General features: G+C 33.0%; 3 protein-coding genes across 3 annotated transcripts; all 3 read right to left on the bottom strand.

Moving 5' to 3' along the window:
* Positions 1-472: 472 nt before the first annotated feature.
* On the bottom strand, positions 473-5,198 carry LOC130654638 (N-acetylgalactosaminyltransferase 7-like). Its single transcript, XM_057457251.1, has 6 exons — positions 4,271-5,198; positions 3,538-3,724; positions 2,835-3,019; positions 2,070-2,243; positions 1,395-1,556; positions 473-1,326 (listed from the first exon to the last, which is right to left on the bottom strand). Exons 1-6 carry the CDS (start codon positions 4,518-4,520, stop codon positions 518-520), a joined length of 1,767 nt encoding a protein of 588 aa, XP_057313234.1. The 5' UTR covers positions 4,521-5,198; the 3' UTR covers positions 473-517.
* Positions 5,199-5,354: 156 nt separating this feature from the next.
* On the bottom strand, positions 5,355-10,713 carry LOC130654637 (N-acetylgalactosaminyltransferase 7-like). Its single transcript, XM_057457250.1, has 6 exons — positions 10,329-10,713; positions 9,706-9,892; positions 9,056-9,240; positions 7,988-8,161; positions 7,715-7,876; positions 5,355-7,053 (listed from the first exon to the last, which is right to left on the bottom strand). The coding sequence occupies exons 1-6, from the start codon at positions 10,594-10,596 to the stop codon at positions 6,260-6,262; spliced, it is 1,770 nt and encodes a 589-aa protein (XP_057313233.1). The 5' UTR covers positions 10,597-10,713; the 3' UTR covers positions 5,355-6,259.
* A 318-nt stretch (positions 10,714-11,031) lies between these two features.
* Positions 11,032-17,593, bottom strand: LOC130654643 (eukaryotic translation initiation factor 3 subunit E-like). The gene is made up of 10 exons (XM_057457255.1): positions 17,434-17,593; positions 14,941-15,000; positions 13,819-13,876; positions 13,627-13,744; positions 13,268-13,541; positions 12,852-12,976; positions 12,251-12,470; positions 11,733-11,945; positions 11,202-11,354; positions 11,032-11,115 (listed from the first exon to the last, which is right to left on the bottom strand). Exons 1-10 carry the CDS (start codon positions 17,524-17,526, stop codon positions 11,089-11,091), a joined length of 1,341 nt encoding a protein of 446 aa, XP_057313238.1. The 5' UTR covers positions 17,527-17,593; the 3' UTR covers positions 11,032-11,088.
* Positions 17,594-17,601: the final 8 nt, after the last annotated feature.

Raw genomic sequence — 17,601 nt, 5'->3', positions numbered from 1 at the left:
TTTTTTGTGAATATTGACTGGGCACCAAATACAGTCCACAGCTTGAGTCTGCCAATTCCTAATAATTTTTACGCATAATAACTTTCACTAAAGGGCATTTTACATAAAATATTTTTTACGAATTCTATGGTTTATTATGTTTCTTGAAGTGCGGTAATTTAGCAGTCTCTATATTAATGGATTTGAGATATTGCGTCAATTATCCTATCTGAGATTACTGTAAATTAAGAAGCACGGAGTTAGTTAAGACTTAAGTATTCTGCCTGTGCACGAGAAAATAGACTTTGTTGAGACGGGTCAATTTTCGTAAGACCTAAAGGACTGTTGAACCCGTAAATTTTTTCTGCTAACTAAGCTGCTTCTTAAAAAATGGTGCACTTGTTGTGCGTCTAATAAATCTAAATTTTTGGATTTTTTAAAGTTACTTTAAAAGATTTTACTAAAGTTATCGCTGAAAAGAATAACATTGTCATAAAAAGTTTAACTATTTTAATAAATAAAATCTACAAGTATTTAACTACTGCTGTTTACTCCAGTAAGGGTGGATTTGCTCGATCTGCCATTTTTGGTGGATGTCGTTCTCGTCACATTGTGTAAATACTAATTTTAATGTTTTTACATGAATACTTAAACATTGTCTGTCTTCAGGCAGCGATGTCAATCGCAACAATCCAGTAGTTTCTGTAAACATCCAATTACCGGTTGCTGATCCTGATGCGCACCAAGCCATAGCAACCTCATCCTCCTCGTTTTTTGGGTTTGACGGTTTGTACTCAGCACACCATTCACCTGATGCTAGCTGACCTGCTGTATTTAACCTCCACAACTGACCGCCTCCCCAGTTATGGCAACTAGACATTCCAATTCTTGTAGAGGGACTTGCTCCGAATGTATCCATACACATTCCAGATTTTTTGTTCTTTATTGTTCCCCAATATGCATTTGGTGGCAGTTCCGGATATTTATCGAATACATCGTAGGCTATTTCCTTCATGAACCAAGAAAATGGTTTGCAATTTAATTTTTTCTTTAAAGCCACTTGTTCAGATATGTCTCCCATATCGATAAAACTTGCAAGAGGTTCTCTCGTGTAAAAAAATTCTTTGTACTTAGCGTCAAACCAAGTCTCGATTAATCGTTTGTAATTACGTAACGCAAGAGGCACTCCTCCCCACTTTGCTTCAGCTCCACCGGAGTGACAAGACGAACAGCTGTGTCCGCGATAAACATGGCCAATGCGCGAGCATGGAACCCAAACAGATCTGCCTCCACACTGCCATAACTTGAATGATAATTCATAATTTTCGCCTCCCCAAATCTGTAAACCTGTGATAGACAATTATGTTACAAACGAAGATTTAGTTGAAAAAAATTACTCTGAAATTTGTACATACCTGGGTCATACCATCCAAGTTTTTTAAACCAGCTTCTTTTGATGGCGAATAAGCCACCCGCATGGGTGGGTGAGTTGTACGGTTCACTGTGGTATTTTCTTTTTGAAGCTTCTTTCTCAGGTAGTGCTGTCTCTTTGTATAACATCCCCCATTCAAATATACCTAAATAAAAGGATTTATCTAAACCTTTTATTTTCTTGGTAATAACATCAATAACAAGTCTAAGTGAACTAATTTTCGCGGAAAAAATTTCTTTATTTGTTTTTGCGTCCATTTTGCGTAGTTCAGGGCACTTGATTCGCGCACATAAATTCCTGCGAACACACATTTTTTGACTCCTGAAAATTAATTTCGACAAAAAAGTTTTTAAACCATGATATTTCATTAATTGTGAGATTTAAATTCTTGCCAATTTTTAATTTTTTAGGCCAAAATTGGCCTACAAATAAAAACATGTGTCAACATGTTTCAATATTCCGATATATTGTCTCGTTTTTTATTTGCTTGAAATTGCTATTCGCAGGAAAGGATACATCACAACGTTTTCTTTAAGAAACCATGGAGTCACACGGATCAGGTGCATTTTTGCTTTCATTGCAACAATATATATATATCAAATTTCATCTAATGCACAACATCTAACTTTAGTTTCAAAATAAAAAAACAATGGCGTACCTCGCGAATGAGTACCCTCGGCGTAAACAGGTTTGATGGAAAAGTCATCCCACTCAATTCCGTCGATAACAGGTACAGTTAGTGTGGTTGGATCTTCATGAATGGGTGCTAACAATGGTGGCAACCAGTTAGGGCCAACTTCACAATGTGCATCCAAAAATACAACCACGTCACCTGAAAAGTAAAAAAGGAAAATCAAACGTAAAAATAATTTCCTTAATTGTACCGAAATCTATTTTTAATATTGGGTTTATTTTCTGCTTTAACGTTAACGCTATTTCATGTAGTTGCCAAACCCTCTCAACTTCGCAATGTGCATCCAAAAATACAACCAGACATTAAAATAGAGGGGGTAGTTTGAAAAATAGAATCAAATCTAGAACTGCATGATGATTTAATTTTCAACGTTTTTAATCATCGTCCAGACAAATCTGACTCTCACTCAGTGTTTAGTTTGCGTTGAGTTATTTAGGTTTTACAAATCTTTATTTTTAAAAAATCTTTGGAGGAAGGTTCGTTTCAAAATAAACCCTAATAAAGATCTCAAGGATTATCTTTCGAGAATGCTACGTAGTCATGGTTCCCACACATTTTACAACCAATTTTTATTTTTAGGAAATTTTTTAGGATTATTTACGGGGATTTTGTTTTATTTAGATTTTCAGGAGGCGTGTGTGAACCCTGGTTTATAGGAGGGGGAGGCACTATGCCCAAGATTAATGATCATACTGCCGATTATTTTAATCAAAGTAAGGTAAAAATAACCTGTAGCTGCTACGGCTCCGATATTTCTCGCTCTTATCAATCCTTCTCTTTCTTTATTTCTGACAAGTTTCACTTTCCCTTCATAATATGGTTTTTTTATTTCATCATCTAAACGTTCGTGTAAATGCTCCAGTTCTGATTTATCGTCAACTAAAACTATTTCGTGCAACAAATGCGATGGAGATCTAAAATAAAAGGAGAGTGAACGAATTGTCATGACTATTTTGTGTTTAGAAACACTTGTGGGTGGATAATCTCGCGAATTTTGACCAAATTTGTGACTAAGAAATTGCTAATTTTCGCAAAACATCGTGTATTTGATAATAATGTGTACTTAATGCATTATCAAAGCATGTGGTGATGTAAACATGTTTTTATATCTAGTTTGTTAAATGGAAAATATTCACAAGAATGATCACAGCAATTGTTTCCATTTGTGAAGAATGTGTTTACGAGACAAAAATAGCTGTACAACTTCGATTCTAAGGACTTTCTTGATGAGGATCAAACGCGCGAAGGATTTTCTTTCTTGTATTAAAAAATCCTACAGGCCCTAAAATCTATTTTGATAAGTGCATACAAAAACAAGAATTTTTTTTTATGTCGCATATTCAAGCTGATTCGGGTATAGAGGTCGTTTTAAAAAAAGATTTCTGTCCGCGCTCAATAATTACCTTTAGCAAGAAAATAAATCACCATATACCTATTAATGACACTATGTACAGATCTAAACAATGTACTCCATCCTTCATTGTGAAATATAAAAACAACAGAAGCTGTTGGAAGATTTTCAGGATAATCCCAATGTTTACATTCTGTTTCTCTCATATCAGGAACAGTACGATCTAATGAAATTTCGTCGGATACCAACTGATTGAAACCATATATATCTAAACAGTTAGGATGTCGGAATTTATGTATGCAATTTTTTTCCACAAAATTGTTGAAAGATAAATATTTTTGATAGAGACGGGGGGGGGGGGGTTGGGGGCGTGCAAGTTCAGTGAAAATTGAAGAAAATGTCTTTAGGATATAGGGGTGGGCAGATTTTCTTCACATACAAGTTAGTTCGCAAAACGAATACAATACAAAATTTTAATACATAAAAAGGGTTCAGGCTGCAAAGACTAACTTCAAAGTTAAGAAACATTGAGGTTAAGTTCAAAAATCACATTTTTATAGAAGAAAAAGAAGACTTTCATTGCTAAATGTAAAATAAGGGGCTAGGGCCTCGACATAGGGTCTATGGTCCCAGTTATCTCATACAGTATATAAAAAATTCGCGTATTTGGAGACATTTGTAATTTGGGCATATTTGTATTCTGATATAAAGTTGTTGGAAAGACAATACTTGTAAGAAAATGTTTTAACTGGTTAAATAGATAACTGAATTGTTATGGTGAAAAGCTACGATACAACAACCAACTATAGATTACCTTTTAATCTGTTTTCTTCATCAACTTGATTTGGTCTAACGTGATGTGATAACCCTTTCTCACCTGGACCTTCTCTTTGTCGTTCAACGGTTTCATAATTACCTAAACTTTTATCAGTTCGAAACGTAGCTGTTTGTATTTGCGGTGATTTCGCACGAGAAGCTATTTTTGGTAAAATAACATAAGCCAAAAACAACAATATGAAAAGAAATATTAATACGGCTTTTCGTGATATTCGTATCGTGTTCATAGTTTTCTTTTCTACAAAATATAAAAATCTTTATAATATTATGGTTATTGGTTTCGTTACTTCTCTTACTGAACTCATACTCAGCTTAGATTTACACTCGTAGTTTATCTGTTGTTTCCGTTTTCCGAAGCTCTTCTTCGATGAAATAATTTATACTGATTGTGCGAAGGATCTAAAGAAAATTTAAACAACACGGAGGAGAGTCGTAATAACTTTACATGGAAGCAATCAGATTTAATGTCTGCCATTACCTTAATTAAAGGCTGACAATGTCACTTAAACAAAAACTCTCCAGCTTACATATATGCATGCGTTTCTCGTAAGCAATTATCTTTCTAAATACGGTCTTTTTTTGCCTTCAAGTAAGAGTGCCCTACGAAAGTGCGTAATGCCGACATGACATAACAAAGAACGACATCGTATGTGTTCATCAACCTTCCACTCTATCGTAACAGCGTTTTAAACAAAGTGGGCACGCCTCGCTAACTGATAAAATCCAAGCATATTAATTCTTCATAATAGCATAGATAGACGTTTATCAATGGTAACAGACAAAAAACACGAAAAGGAGCGAATTTTTCCATTATATGAGATGATGCAATCTTCCCAAATGCTTCGTCAGGGGCTCGCCCTAAACTTAACGAGCACAATATACCATTTAAATGCTAAAAGAAAAGAAAAATCGCATAAAAAGGTTAACGTGTTAAGAAAAACCACATTTCCTGATATATATCCCATTTCTTGATTCTCCCGAGCATACAAATATTTGCGAGAAATTTATTTCGCAAATGCTTTAGACGTGGAGATTCGAAATACTGATAAAACATTCTGCAATGTCAGCGAAAATTACATCATGAATGAACTTTTTGTAATCGTAAAATCCAATAAAAATACATTTTCGTATTCTACAAAAACTAAACACATACTAAAATCAATCAACTTTGCATGCGACGAAAATACCACTAAAACGTATTAATTTGTTAGTCGCAACAGGTAGTTTTATAAGCAACATTTCGACCTGGTGCTCAAGTTGTTAAACAAAATGTCTTAATAAAAAAAATTGTCGAAAGCTTATTTAGCAGCAAGTAAAAAAAAATCCAAGCTTATCAAAGCTTAGTTTAAACGGTGAACACCAGATGGACTGAAACAATACGAAAATTTTAAAACTTTATTTAAGAAATAATTTGGTTGTATGTATCCATATTGTTTATAATGAAGTCGCTTGGATTCTTAGTACGGTTGCTTATAAAATGGATGCTTGTAAAAAAAAGGTGTTGTTCTTTTTCATCTGCGGGGATTCTATCCAACACCGATACTTAGGAGTATTACATTTTCACGAGTATTAAATTTTTCGCGAGCATTAAATTTTCGCAAATTTTATACGAGTTTACTTTGCGAACATTATGTGTGCGAAAAAAAATTTACGAAAATTAAAGCTTGCGATCTTTAAGAATAAATAAATAAAAAATATGTTTTCTTATGCTTATTATGGCACGAGTGTTTTTGTTGCAATATGAAGAAATTGAGTCCTCAAAACAATTGAGATAGCTGGCGTGTTAGTACAGCTTCAGGCGAAAAGAAAAAGTGCTACAATCTGCGAAATGCTTTTCAACACACTGACGACACTATAGCTGAAGTCGAGCAGTTTTTTATGGAATGTATATTCAAAAAACTACGCGAGTCAATTCATAAAAAACGTCAATAAATATACTAGGTGAATACAAAACACATGAAATAAATTAATGGCGCGCCCAATGAGGAGTAATTTTATTGAATCCCCACTGATGATGCTTACTGTCTTCTTTACACTCTGTTAAAACTATTTTTAGACTCCTTGGATGTATTATCATGCATTTACCAGAATCTCTATGTTTAAATAGTTTAGAATTTTCATTAAATTCCCACGGTCCTGAGACTGAATTTGTTTTACACCATTCCATAATCAATTCGTTGTCTTGATCATTTTCCGCGGGTTTGTATTCAACACACCACTCGCCAGAGGCTAATTGACCTTGCTTATTCAAACGCCATAACTGATTCCCACCGAAACCATGGCAACCGGATGTACCAATTCGTCTCGGAGGAGATCTACTCATAGTATCAATGCACAAATTTGTGGCTAAGTTTCGGATTTCACCCCAGTATGCATTTGGCGGAGGCTCCGGATATTTATCGAACACATCATAAGCTATTTCTTCCATAAACCAAGTAAAAGATTTGCAATTTAATCGTTTTTTCAAAGCCACTTGTTCAGATATATCTCCCATATCGATAAATCTCGCAAGAGGTTCTCTCGTGTAAAAAAATTCTTTGTACTTATCATCAAACCATGTCTCGATTAATCGTTTGTAATTACGTAATGCAAGAGGCACTCCTCCCCATTTCTTGTCCACTCCACCAGAGTGACAAGACGAACAACTGTGACCACGATAAACATGACCTATGCGCGAGCATGGAACCCAAACAGATCTGCCTCCACACTGCCATAACTTGAACGATAATTCATAATTTTCGCCTCCCCAAATCTGTAAACCTAAAATGTACAAAATAAACCGTCAGTAAACACTTTTGAAAACCATTTGCTTCTCAACACAGCTAAAGCTAAAACTAAAACAAAACATGTAATTGGAGCAAACCTTTTTTTCTAAATACGAAGAATCAAAAAATATTAATGTACCTGGAAAACAGATTCAAAGTAACTATACATCATAGCCACAGAAGGGCCAAACACGAAGGGTACACTAAACTTTACTTCCCTTGATTTTATGTTTTTCCAAAATTAAAATCAAGGGAATTAAAATGCCCTTTCTACTTGCTATGATTTGTATTCTACTAGGTCATAAAAATCGAACTATTTTTAGTCTATCTTTTTGAAAAACCCTACTTCCCCTACAATTTTTTTTGACATTTCACCACGTGATGTTTGCAATGACAGCATTAAAATTTCAGATTTTGCTATCTATGGATACGACCAAATAAAGCAACGTAAAAAAAGTATTGTAATTTTTTCTGGTGATCCAAAAGTGTAAAAGATTAATAAAATTTCTTAAACAACTTTGAATGCTATGGTTTATTTTAAAGTTCTCAAAGATATTTTTAGAGTAACAGAAAGAACATGACCATTATTCAGCTTAAATCTTATTTAACAGTATCCTCAATGCAAGAAGTAACGAGGTTAATAGTTTTGAACATACCTGGGTCATACCATCCAAGTTTTTCAAACCAACTCCTCTTGATGGCGAATAAGCCACCCGCATGTGTGGGTGCATTGTACGGTTCACTATGGTATTTTCTTTTTAAAGCTTCTTTCTCAGGTAATGCTGTCTCTTTGTACAACATCCCCCATTCAAATATACCTAAATAAAAAAATAGTTTCATCTTAATTAGAAAAGTATTTGTAGTATTTGGCGAGAAACTGAGTTTGCACAAACGCACACGAAGAAGCACAAGTTGATTAAGTTTTATACCTCGTGAGTGTGTTCCTTTAGCGTAAACCGGATTGATTCCGAAGTCATCCCAATTTATTCCGTCGATAACAGGTACAGTTAGTGTGGTTGGGTCTTCATGGATGGGTGCTAACAAGGGTGGCAACCAGTTTGGGCCGACTTCACAATGTGCATCCAAAAATACAACCACGTCACCTGAAGAGTAAGAAAGAAAATCAAACGTAAAAATAATTTCCTTAATTTCCCTGAAAGTTATATTTAATATTGGTTTTTTTTCTGCTTTAACGAAAACGCTATTGCATGTAGTTGCAACACTCTCGTTAAGGCCGGTTTCCATTAGAACGTGTTTTGTTTTAGTTGGTCGGTCGACGCTCAATAAACTCACTAAGCACGGCAACGTTTCAAAATTTCGATTTGTTGCTGATATAGTCTAAGGTGCCAAAAAAATGCCCCTCCGCCCCCTTCCCCTTCATGCTCAGATATTGACTTTGGCACCTGCGGTTAAAAACGCTGTTATAGATATTCTAATCCCAATGTTTCTATATAAACAGAACTAACCCCCTAAACTAACCCCAGAACTAAATAAAGAAAGTGGTAAGTGAAAATTTAAGGAAAAGCGAGTACGCGCTTTAAAACACAATACATTGGAATCTCTCTATCTCGACTACTCTCTATCTCAAACTAAAGTCTCGGTCCCTTTCTGGTTTAAAGGTATTTTCCTTTCTTTATCTTGAACTTTCTCTATCTCGAACAAATTTTTTGACCCCTTGCCAGTTCGAGATAGAGAGATTCCACCGTATATAAACTATTTTCTATTCTTAAAAACAACATAGCAAAGAAAGAAACAGTGAATAACAAAGTAAAAAGATGCTTAAATTTAATATTTTAGAACCTTGCATCACAATAACTGTTTCAAGAAAGAAGTATATTTTCGTGAAAAGACTCTCCCATTGACAAGGAGTAGATTCAACTGCCTTCAGCATGTGTATCTTCATCTTCAGTATAAGTATCGCCAGTTGTGTTTTTTTTGATCGTCTAAACCAACTAGAATGTTATTTTTCAAACTGACTATAATACATAACATTCTACCTGTAGCTGCTACGGCTCCGATATTTCTCGCTCTTATCAATCCTTCTCTTTCCTTATTTCTGACAAGTTTCACTTTCCCTTCATAATATGGTTTTTTTATTTCTTCATCTAAACGTTCGTGTAAATGCTCCAGTTCTGATTTATCGTCAACTAAAACTATTTCGTGCAACAAATGCGATGGAGATCTAAAATAAGAGGAGAGTGTGCATGTTTTTAACCTGTTCCCTTTAAATGTACTAATCCCAGAATCAAGTACAAAATTGCTTGGTTTAAAAAACGGAATCACGATTTTTTCGTAGAATAAGTCGTGGGGAGACTTTATTTTCTTTGTATTCCGTAAATTGGCAAAAAAATTGAAGAAAAAATATTACTATTAATCTTTTAAAAAAAAACAAAAATACTCAGAATAGCGAGTTTCACAAACATTTTCACAATAACTAATTTTTGCAAAATTCATAAAAACTCGCAAAATTCGAAAAATTAATTCCCCTAAGATAGATAAAATTATGATCTACCTGAAAGAAATTTTTCTTGAATTATTCTGACGAAAATTGTCAGAGAAAAAAATCCTACTACTAAAAAATACTTAAGACAGCTCGATAAATATTGTTCTAAGTATTTAGGGAAAAACTAAAAAAATCACCAAATACCTATTAATGACACTGTGTACAGATCTAAACAATGTACTCCATCCTTCATTGTGAAATATAAAAACAACAGAAGCTGTTGGAAGATTTTCAGGATAATCCCAATGTTTACATTCTGTTTCTCTCATATCAGGAACAGTACGATCTAATGAAATCTCGTCAGATACTAACTGATTGAAACCATATATATCTAAATACATCACAAAAAGTTCAGTCCTGGTCAGAATGCTTATAAATGTCATGTTTTTTATAAACATGACATTTATAAGCATCTGTAGGCTTAAATTTGGTTATTTTTTAAGCATATGATAAGCATTATGTAAGGGCTAAGAAAATGTTGTAAAATTGTAGATGTTTTTTTTTATTCTTTATGTCTGAATTAACCAGTATGTAGTTAGGTTTAAGTTGTAATTACTGATGTTCAAAATTCGAAATAAGCATATTTTGTGCCTGTTCATGTGTTGTGTTTTTTCATAAGAATATAAATCTTTTTGCCATTAAGATTAACCTAAGCATATTTTGAGCCTGCAAAAGTACTTTTCATAAGCATAATGAAGTATTAATTTGGAATTTCAATTGCTTATAGAAATATGTAGCACAATTTGAACTATTGATAAGGAACACACTTTTCAATCTTTCTTCCTCTTCACGCTGTTCTTCTTTTAAACGATGAGCTTTCCCTTTTTCACCAGGACCAATCCTTTCTTTTTCATGAATTTCATAGTTACCCAGCGATCCATCATCATGAAAAATCGGTCTCTTTATCACGTCGGTTCTGGCATTTTTTACCGATTGAATACGAAATCCAACATGTGGTAGAATTAAATACAAACACAGGATAGCCAATGATCCAAAAATAACAATTTTTTGCCAGGATATTCGAATTGTTCTCATTTTCTAACCTAAAAGAATAATCTGGTATTTTTTTATATATTAATTGTTTTTACTTCTGATCGTTTGTTTTACTTTACTAACCTTTATTTGTTTATCCTAAGCCAAAAAAACAAACAATAGAATTTGAGTTCCACTGACAAATGGAAAAAACACAATCCAACTAAAATTTAAATTTTTTGACAGAATTGTTTCATGATTTTTAATTTCTTAATGTCTATATACACAATTTTTTTTAAATAATATAAATTTTTTGCTTAATCTCATTAAAGCCTTTTTCTTTTTTTTTTTTTTTTAAAATGTCATCTTGATTTGCTGTCCAGTTCAAAAAACATGCTGTTGTATACCCTCGTATATCAAAAGAAGTGCAAGAAAATACAGAGAATTCCAACTACGAAAAAAATACATTTGTATAATTGTCGATTAAAAACACAGGAGTTGATGGCGGATATATTGTATTTATTTTTTGCAAGAAACACTATAAACATTTTTTCTTCATCCATCATACGTTCCCCATGCCATCTAAAAAGAAGATAATAAAAAAATTCAAACCAAATAACATTATTACCATCTTTTCTTTGAAATTTATTGTAAATATATGGACTTACAGCAAATGGTTCTGAATATGGTTGTTTTTGTAGTGATGCAAGTTTTTTATCAATACTGGCTGATACCATTTGAGTTCTATACATTAACCCTTTTGTGCGCTCTATCACCTGTTGGTGTACCGCTGCTGCTTGTGTTCCCATGACAACATGACCCTAAAAGTAAACATTGCAGTTGGTAATAATACTGAAACAAAGGTATAATCCTGATAACCTCATACTTTACTAGCCTAGTTAACTTGTAGCTTTCATCGTGGATATTAAAATTGACTTTTTCTCATACAAAAGCTTAACTTAAAAAACTGTTTCAGAGCAAACCTTGGATTCAAATCAACTAATAAACAAATAATTTTTCTAAGCAAATCCCGAATTCAAATCAACCAACAAAGAAATTAATTTGTCAAAGCAAATCCCAAATTCAAATTGATTAATAAGCACTAGGTCTGTACAGTCACATCTTCATTCTTTCCACCTTACTCTTCCGATTTCCCAGTGATAAAAAAAATCACGTTGAGTCTCCAGGCTAATACTAACCTGTTTAGAATCAATTTTAGCATCCAGTCTAGCATTTCGAATTAAATTGACTATCCATCTCTCAGCTTCTTCTGGAGACATGTTTAACTTTTCTGCCAACATATTTATACTGATACATTGGTGTATTCTGCAGAACGTCTCGAATATAAACAGACGTGCATTTTCAATAAAATCGTCCAAACAAGCTATCAGGAAAAAATCATTTAACAGTACCTAGAAAATGAAAATAAAATTTGTACATGAGAAGTTAACTAACTTATTGCTTTAAGTAATTTTTAAACACACTTCACATCAAGGTGATATGTTAGAAACAGTTTGCACAGGTGCTTCAGATCTCATATACCATCTACAATATAAACAAACCATAATTCAAATTGTATGTAAAATATTTTGCACAAAAAAAATCAGCTAAAGTTTTTTTCATGTTAACAATTTTCCAGGGCCTGGTTGTATTCAACAATAGCCAGTCATATAATCAGTCAACAAAAACAAGTCATAGTTAAAGTAGAGATACATACAGTTTCACATTCCACAAGTTTTTTCTGTGCTCCATCAAAATCAAAATTAACATAAAGACATTCCAAAAACTCTGTTATGGGGTCCCTGTATGTATACGATTCCTGTTGAATAACTCGAACTAAATCTTTCAGGATTTGTTTTCTACGCTTATTTGTTATAACTGCAGTCGTCAAGTAACGCAGAATATGAGGACATGTTGTCTGAATAGCGTTCAAGTAACTAAAAATAAACGCCAAATATTATTTTTCGCTAAAAAAATAAATTTAAAATGAGAAGTAGATTTTCAATTTGCACATGTTTTTTTGGTAAAGAAGTTAAAATTCAGAATCAGAATGGGATATGATTATTCGAACAAAAACACAACCAGGATTGCAGATAGAAAAATTAAAAACTTAAACGTTCCGTTGTGAGCTATATAGCTGAAAACAAAAAACATGGACTTGAGCTCAGACAGTATAATAGTGTAAATTATTAAGTTTTTGTGTAAGAGAAAAAACACATTAAGACTGAGCAACATGCATAGTATATGCTTAAAAAAAATGAAATTTAAATATGCTTATATATGTTATGTTTATGAAAGACACATTAAGTTTTACTTACTTTGGTTGGTAAAGAAACATGTCTATCAATAGATCTCTTCCTTTTGCATGATTAAAGAATACAAACAGACTCCAGTGTATTAACCATGTTCTTTGTTGCAGAAGTTGAAGTGGATGCGAATAAAGCTAATGGGAAAGGTATTAAATAAATTTGCATATGTCTTACAAACAGACAACTTATGTCATACTTATGATATTATTTATTCCTGTTGAAAGTACCAATAAGATTTTTTTTTAGGTTAGAGTTGCATTCAAAAAATGTATACGTCTACTTGTTAAGTCTAGTACAAATTCACAAGAAATTTTTTTGAAAAATCTGAAAGCTAAATAAAACGTGACATTTGTATTGTGCCTAAAGGTGGGCTGACAAAAAAAGGGTACAACTCTGAACAGAAATTGAGAAGTATTACATCTTACATCGCCGTCAATTATTTCCTTTAAACGGTTAATATCTTCCAGTGCTGCATCCCAGTTCTGCGTGAGAATCTCACAAGCCAACTTTCCCCAAATTGCTGATGCAGCATTTTTATCATCATCGTGTACCAAGACACGATAAAAATAAAGGTACTGTGATGCACCAGAATAGTTTCCACATTCATACTGAAATTTTGCGTATTGATATAATGTGGCAAGATTTTCTGATGTTATTCCAAAGTTGTCATTTAAATATTTAAATAACACCACACCATCTCTGGGAAAAACAATAAAAATTGAACAAATTACATCGTAAGTTATAATCAAATACACCAAAAATTATATAAAGGCATAATTGGTACCTAGCATTGGCAGCCTCATTTTGAAAATCTGGATCGTCAAACGCAGCTGTGGTAGTTTCAGTCGCAGCTTCTAGTTCTTTCATTTGACGAATTACTTCTTGTCTCCTTTCCATTAATTCTACAAATACATATAACTTTGTAATACAGAGTTCTTTGAGACAAAACTTTACACCAGGGTTTGCTACATGTTACCTTCAGGGACTTCTTCTGTTTGGTGTAATCTTTGATATTCATCTTTTACAAAATCCAACTAAAAATTGAATTTAATTCTCATAAATTACAGAAATTATGGCTGGAAAAAAAAACCTATACTCCATAACTTTTTCATCAGTTTAAGTTTTCCTACAACTTTATTCAAAGACAGGAAAACTTGGCTAAAACAGAACAGACCAAAAAATGGTTAAATAACAAGATTTTCTGATAAAAAAAGGCTGTAAAAAGCTTGTGTTATTATTTTAGCACTTAATATTAATTAACTACCTATTTCTAAAATGACACTGCAGTCAAAAAAAAGTAACAATAAAAACAAGTAAAGACAGCGTACTAGGCAGTAAAATATATTGCTGCAATCACAGCATTTTATCATTGTAAATTCAAACATTAACATCTATACATTAGATATCATATAGCAAATGTTAAAAAATGTGTATTAAATGCTTTGGGTAAACAACCCTCTTCTTTTAGACGTTTCCAAGATTAAACGCCCCTTTAAGTCAACACTGCGGTTCTTATTATAATTGAAGATGATGATATTGATGATGATGTAGATATTATGTGAAAGATAAATGTATTTCATTAGCAAAAGAAAAACATACAAAAATTTCTCATCCCCCCCCCCCCCCCCCTATAAACATTGAACAATTTAAAAGAACCATTTTAGGGTGGCTTAAATTTCATGGATAACTGAATCACATATCTTGTTAATGCACACACAGTTATAGCTCACTGTACTCTGATTGGTCAAGGATATATTTTAAAATAATAGTTTAGATATAAAATAAATTAATTTTTTTTTTGCTTTTTCCTTGCTGTTAAGAGGAAAATTAAAGAATCTTTTTCTAAATAGCAAAAACAGAAGCCTTACTAAAGAATAATCAGGGTGTGTGAGTGATCAAGTAAGCATGCCTAAAATAAATTTTGGTGTGGGTGGAAAGAAGGTGCATGTGCAATTGCACACCCTAAAATGAAAAAACTGAAACTGTTTATGCTTATTATAATTTATATTAACATATTCTGAAAATTAGATTGGGAATCATGCAAAAAGTTGAAGTTACATCAACCTTAATGTTCAGAACATTTGTGAAAGTGCCTTACCATATTCGTTCCCTGTAACAGTTCCAGTCTGCCTTTAAGCAATTCTGTTTCATCGTATATCTAAAGTAAAACAAAGCCAGCTAAATAATAATAGTACTATTACCATAATAGTAATAGTATCAAACATTTTTATGCTTCTAAAAAACATGTTAAAATGACAAAGAAGAGTGATATCATCAGGAGCATGTAATTTTTGGTGGTTGGTTGGAAAAACTAAAGATAATATAATGCTTTTGTGTCTGATCTTGAAATTAAAATTAGAACAATATTCAATAATCCCTGTACACCTCATATGGGATGCTGTTTTGGCGTGAAAAACGAATTATGGTCTATCCATTATTCTAATTGAGCTTTACTTTAAAAATGCTGCATAACTGTGAAGGAACTGGGTAACTCTTTCATAATGGCACCTGAAAACTAAACAGGACGTGCAAGTTATTATTAAATATTGGTGTTTAACAGCATTTAGTTCTGGCTGGATGGTTAGACATAATTTTCGAGATTAGATTTGGCAATCAGCAAACCCTATTTTTATATGCCAATTTACAGCATCAACTTCATTATAAATTTCCTGGTTTATTTTATAAAAAAAAACAGAATATTTAGAAAATTGTTTCAGTTAGTTATTAAAACTTTTTAAAGATTTAGTTCATTAAAAAGTAATAGAAGTAGGCTGTGAATGTTTTACTTTGGCTGTGCTGTCCCAAGTTAACAATGTTAAAATTGTGCTAGGTGCACTTTCTGCAATGTCTGCATTATGGCACAATCAGTGCAAATTGCAATTGCAGGATATCATTTTTATAAATATGTTTCCCATATCCCATATTTGCAGGATATAAAACTGGACAAAGTAGAAATAAAACAATTATTACAATTGTTAATTTATTTAATTCTAAAAAAATACAATCACTATTTTTTGTGTTCTTTCCAAAAAAACATACCATGTGTTTTCCAGTTAGTTAACATTCTTCTAGTTTTAGGTGAGTTTTTGTTCGTTTAGCTTGTTTAATCAAAGCTTGTGAGAGTTTGACTGTGAAAAGTTCTTGTTCTCCCTCAGCTTAAAGCAACACCCAGGGTTAACCTTCTGGACAAATTCCCAGGAGCATGGAGTATTCCTGTGTTTTCCCGGGTATTACACAAGTTCACAGTTTTAGCTAACCATTGTTTAATTTTTTGTTCTTTTTTGTTACAATGCTCATATTGAGATTTGAAAAAAGGAAGTAAACTGTTATAAATTAAGAATGCTCTGACCATGAAGAAAGCGAAATATTTTTTTGTAGAATATTTTGAAAAGAAAAGTTACAGTTCCTTCACATATCTTTTAAGTAGGGTTACTGACAATAACATACTAAATTTTTATGCCATGAGAATAATTATCTCTTCAGAAAATGAAAAATATTCATAGTATTCATGATCAAAGCCTTATTAAATTCATTCTGTTTACTTCCTTTTTTAATACAGAATACAACTTAAACTGTGAAGAGGTGTAATCATTTTAAATCTGATTTCACCCTGCCAGATTGTTCCAGGGTAAAAAAACATAATTAAAAAGGATTAGACTATAGCTTTAAGTGTTCCTTAAACCTGTATGTAAAAGATTATTACAGCCTAAAGTCTATTTTATTTCCAATTTATATTAACGTATCGATTACTATACCTTAATAGGTTTTATTGTCGTTAAAAAACTAATATATGAATAATCTCTTTGATAATAGCCGTATTCAGTCTGTCTGTTTGTCCGCGAAAGGCACGTCCTGTTACGAAAACACGAAATGCGATATAAAAAGGACGGGCAACCTCATTTATATTATAATAACCGGATACGTTTGTCCATCACGTTATATATTTACCCACTTCAGGACTACAGGTATTTGTCAGAGTTTATCCACCCTTGATTGTATTTTGGGTGCATATTCAATGTTGTCAACCATAACGTCAGTCAGCTGGGTGGGGGTGCCGGTGTAATGTGATAATTGAAAAGTTGTAATGTGTTAAGCTTTCATAGGGCCACCATCAAAAAAATGTTACGTTCGCGTCCTATAGACTCTGCAAAAATGAGTCAGTCAGTCAGGCGTATTTTTTCCTGGGATTTTCAGATCAGAGCAAGTAAACCTGTTTCCAGGGCAAAAAAACACTCAACATTGTTTGTAGACACTTTTTCATCCGCCGTCCTGTAAACTGTCAGTTGCCGCAGAAGTACCTTAAAGGAATTTATTTTTACGGATATTAGTTCTTGCAAATTTTTTTTGTTGTTGAAAAATTTGCTGGTTTTTTTCTTACTTACCCACTCCGGTTTTTATTATCAAAGTCAGTCGGGCGGAAGACGCGAACATAACATATTTTTGATGGCGGCCTAGTGAGTTGGTTGGGCATACTTAACCAATCAAATTTGGGGGGCCTAATTGGCTTTCACAATAACTACTTAACATTCCTCACAGTTCAGTCATCTGTAAATATGTGTCCATTTATACTTATGAAAAATGCTGTATATACCTCTTTACTTGACAAAAATTCAAGCAGCGGAAAAACCAAGTGTCTATCCAAATAAGCACCAACACGCGAAGTTAGATCGTATTTTTCCGCCATCTTGAAAGAGCTCACTCGTGTGTTTTCGACCTCGTAATTATGTGGAACGTTTGTCGTAAAGAAGATCCATGGTCA

Source organism: Hydractinia symbiolongicarpus, chromosome 8 (genome assembly GCF_029227915.1).
Source record: "Hydractinia symbiolongicarpus strain clone_291-10 chromosome 8, HSymV2.1, whole genome shotgun sequence".
NCBI classification, from domain to species: Eukaryota; Metazoa; Cnidaria; class Hydrozoa; order Anthoathecata; family Hydractiniidae; genus Hydractinia; species Hydractinia symbiolongicarpus.
This window is presented reverse-complemented; position numbering and strand designations above follow the sequence as displayed.

Coding starts and splice junctions, on each gene's coding strand:
- LOC130654638 (XM_057457251.1), bottom strand. CDS start 4,520: ATGAACACGATACGAATATCACGAAAAGCCGTATTAATATTTCTTTTC. Junction 3,725..4,270: donor TGAAGAAAACAGATTAAAAG/GTAATCTATAGT, acceptor CTAACTGTTTAG/ATATATATGGTTTCAATCAG. Junction 3,020..3,537: donor GTACATAGTGTCATTAATAG/GTATATGGTGAT, acceptor CTTTTATTTTAG/ATCTCCATCGCATTTGTTGC.
- LOC130654637 (XM_057457250.1), bottom strand. CDS start 10,596: ATGAGAACAATTCGAATATCCTGGCAAAAAATTGTTATTTTTGGATCA. Junction 9,241..9,705: donor GTACACAGTGTCATTAATAG/GTATTTGGTGAT, acceptor CTCTTATTTTAG/ATCTCCATCGCATTTGTTGC. Junction 7,054..7,714: donor ACTTGGATGGTATGACCCAG/GTATGTTCAAAA, acceptor TGTACATTTTAG/GTTTACAGATTTGGGGAGGC.
- LOC130654643 (XM_057457255.1), bottom strand. CDS start 17,526: ATGGCGGAAAAATACGATCTAACTTCGCGTGTTGGTGCTTATTTGGAT. Junction 13,542..13,626: donor AATGAGGCTGCCAATGCTAG/GTACCAATTATG, acceptor TGTTTTTCCCAG/AGATGGTGTGGTGTTATTTA. Junction 11,946..12,250: donor AACTTGTGGAATGTGAAACT/GTATGTATCTCT, acceptor TTCATTTTCTAG/GTACTGTTAAATGATTTTTT.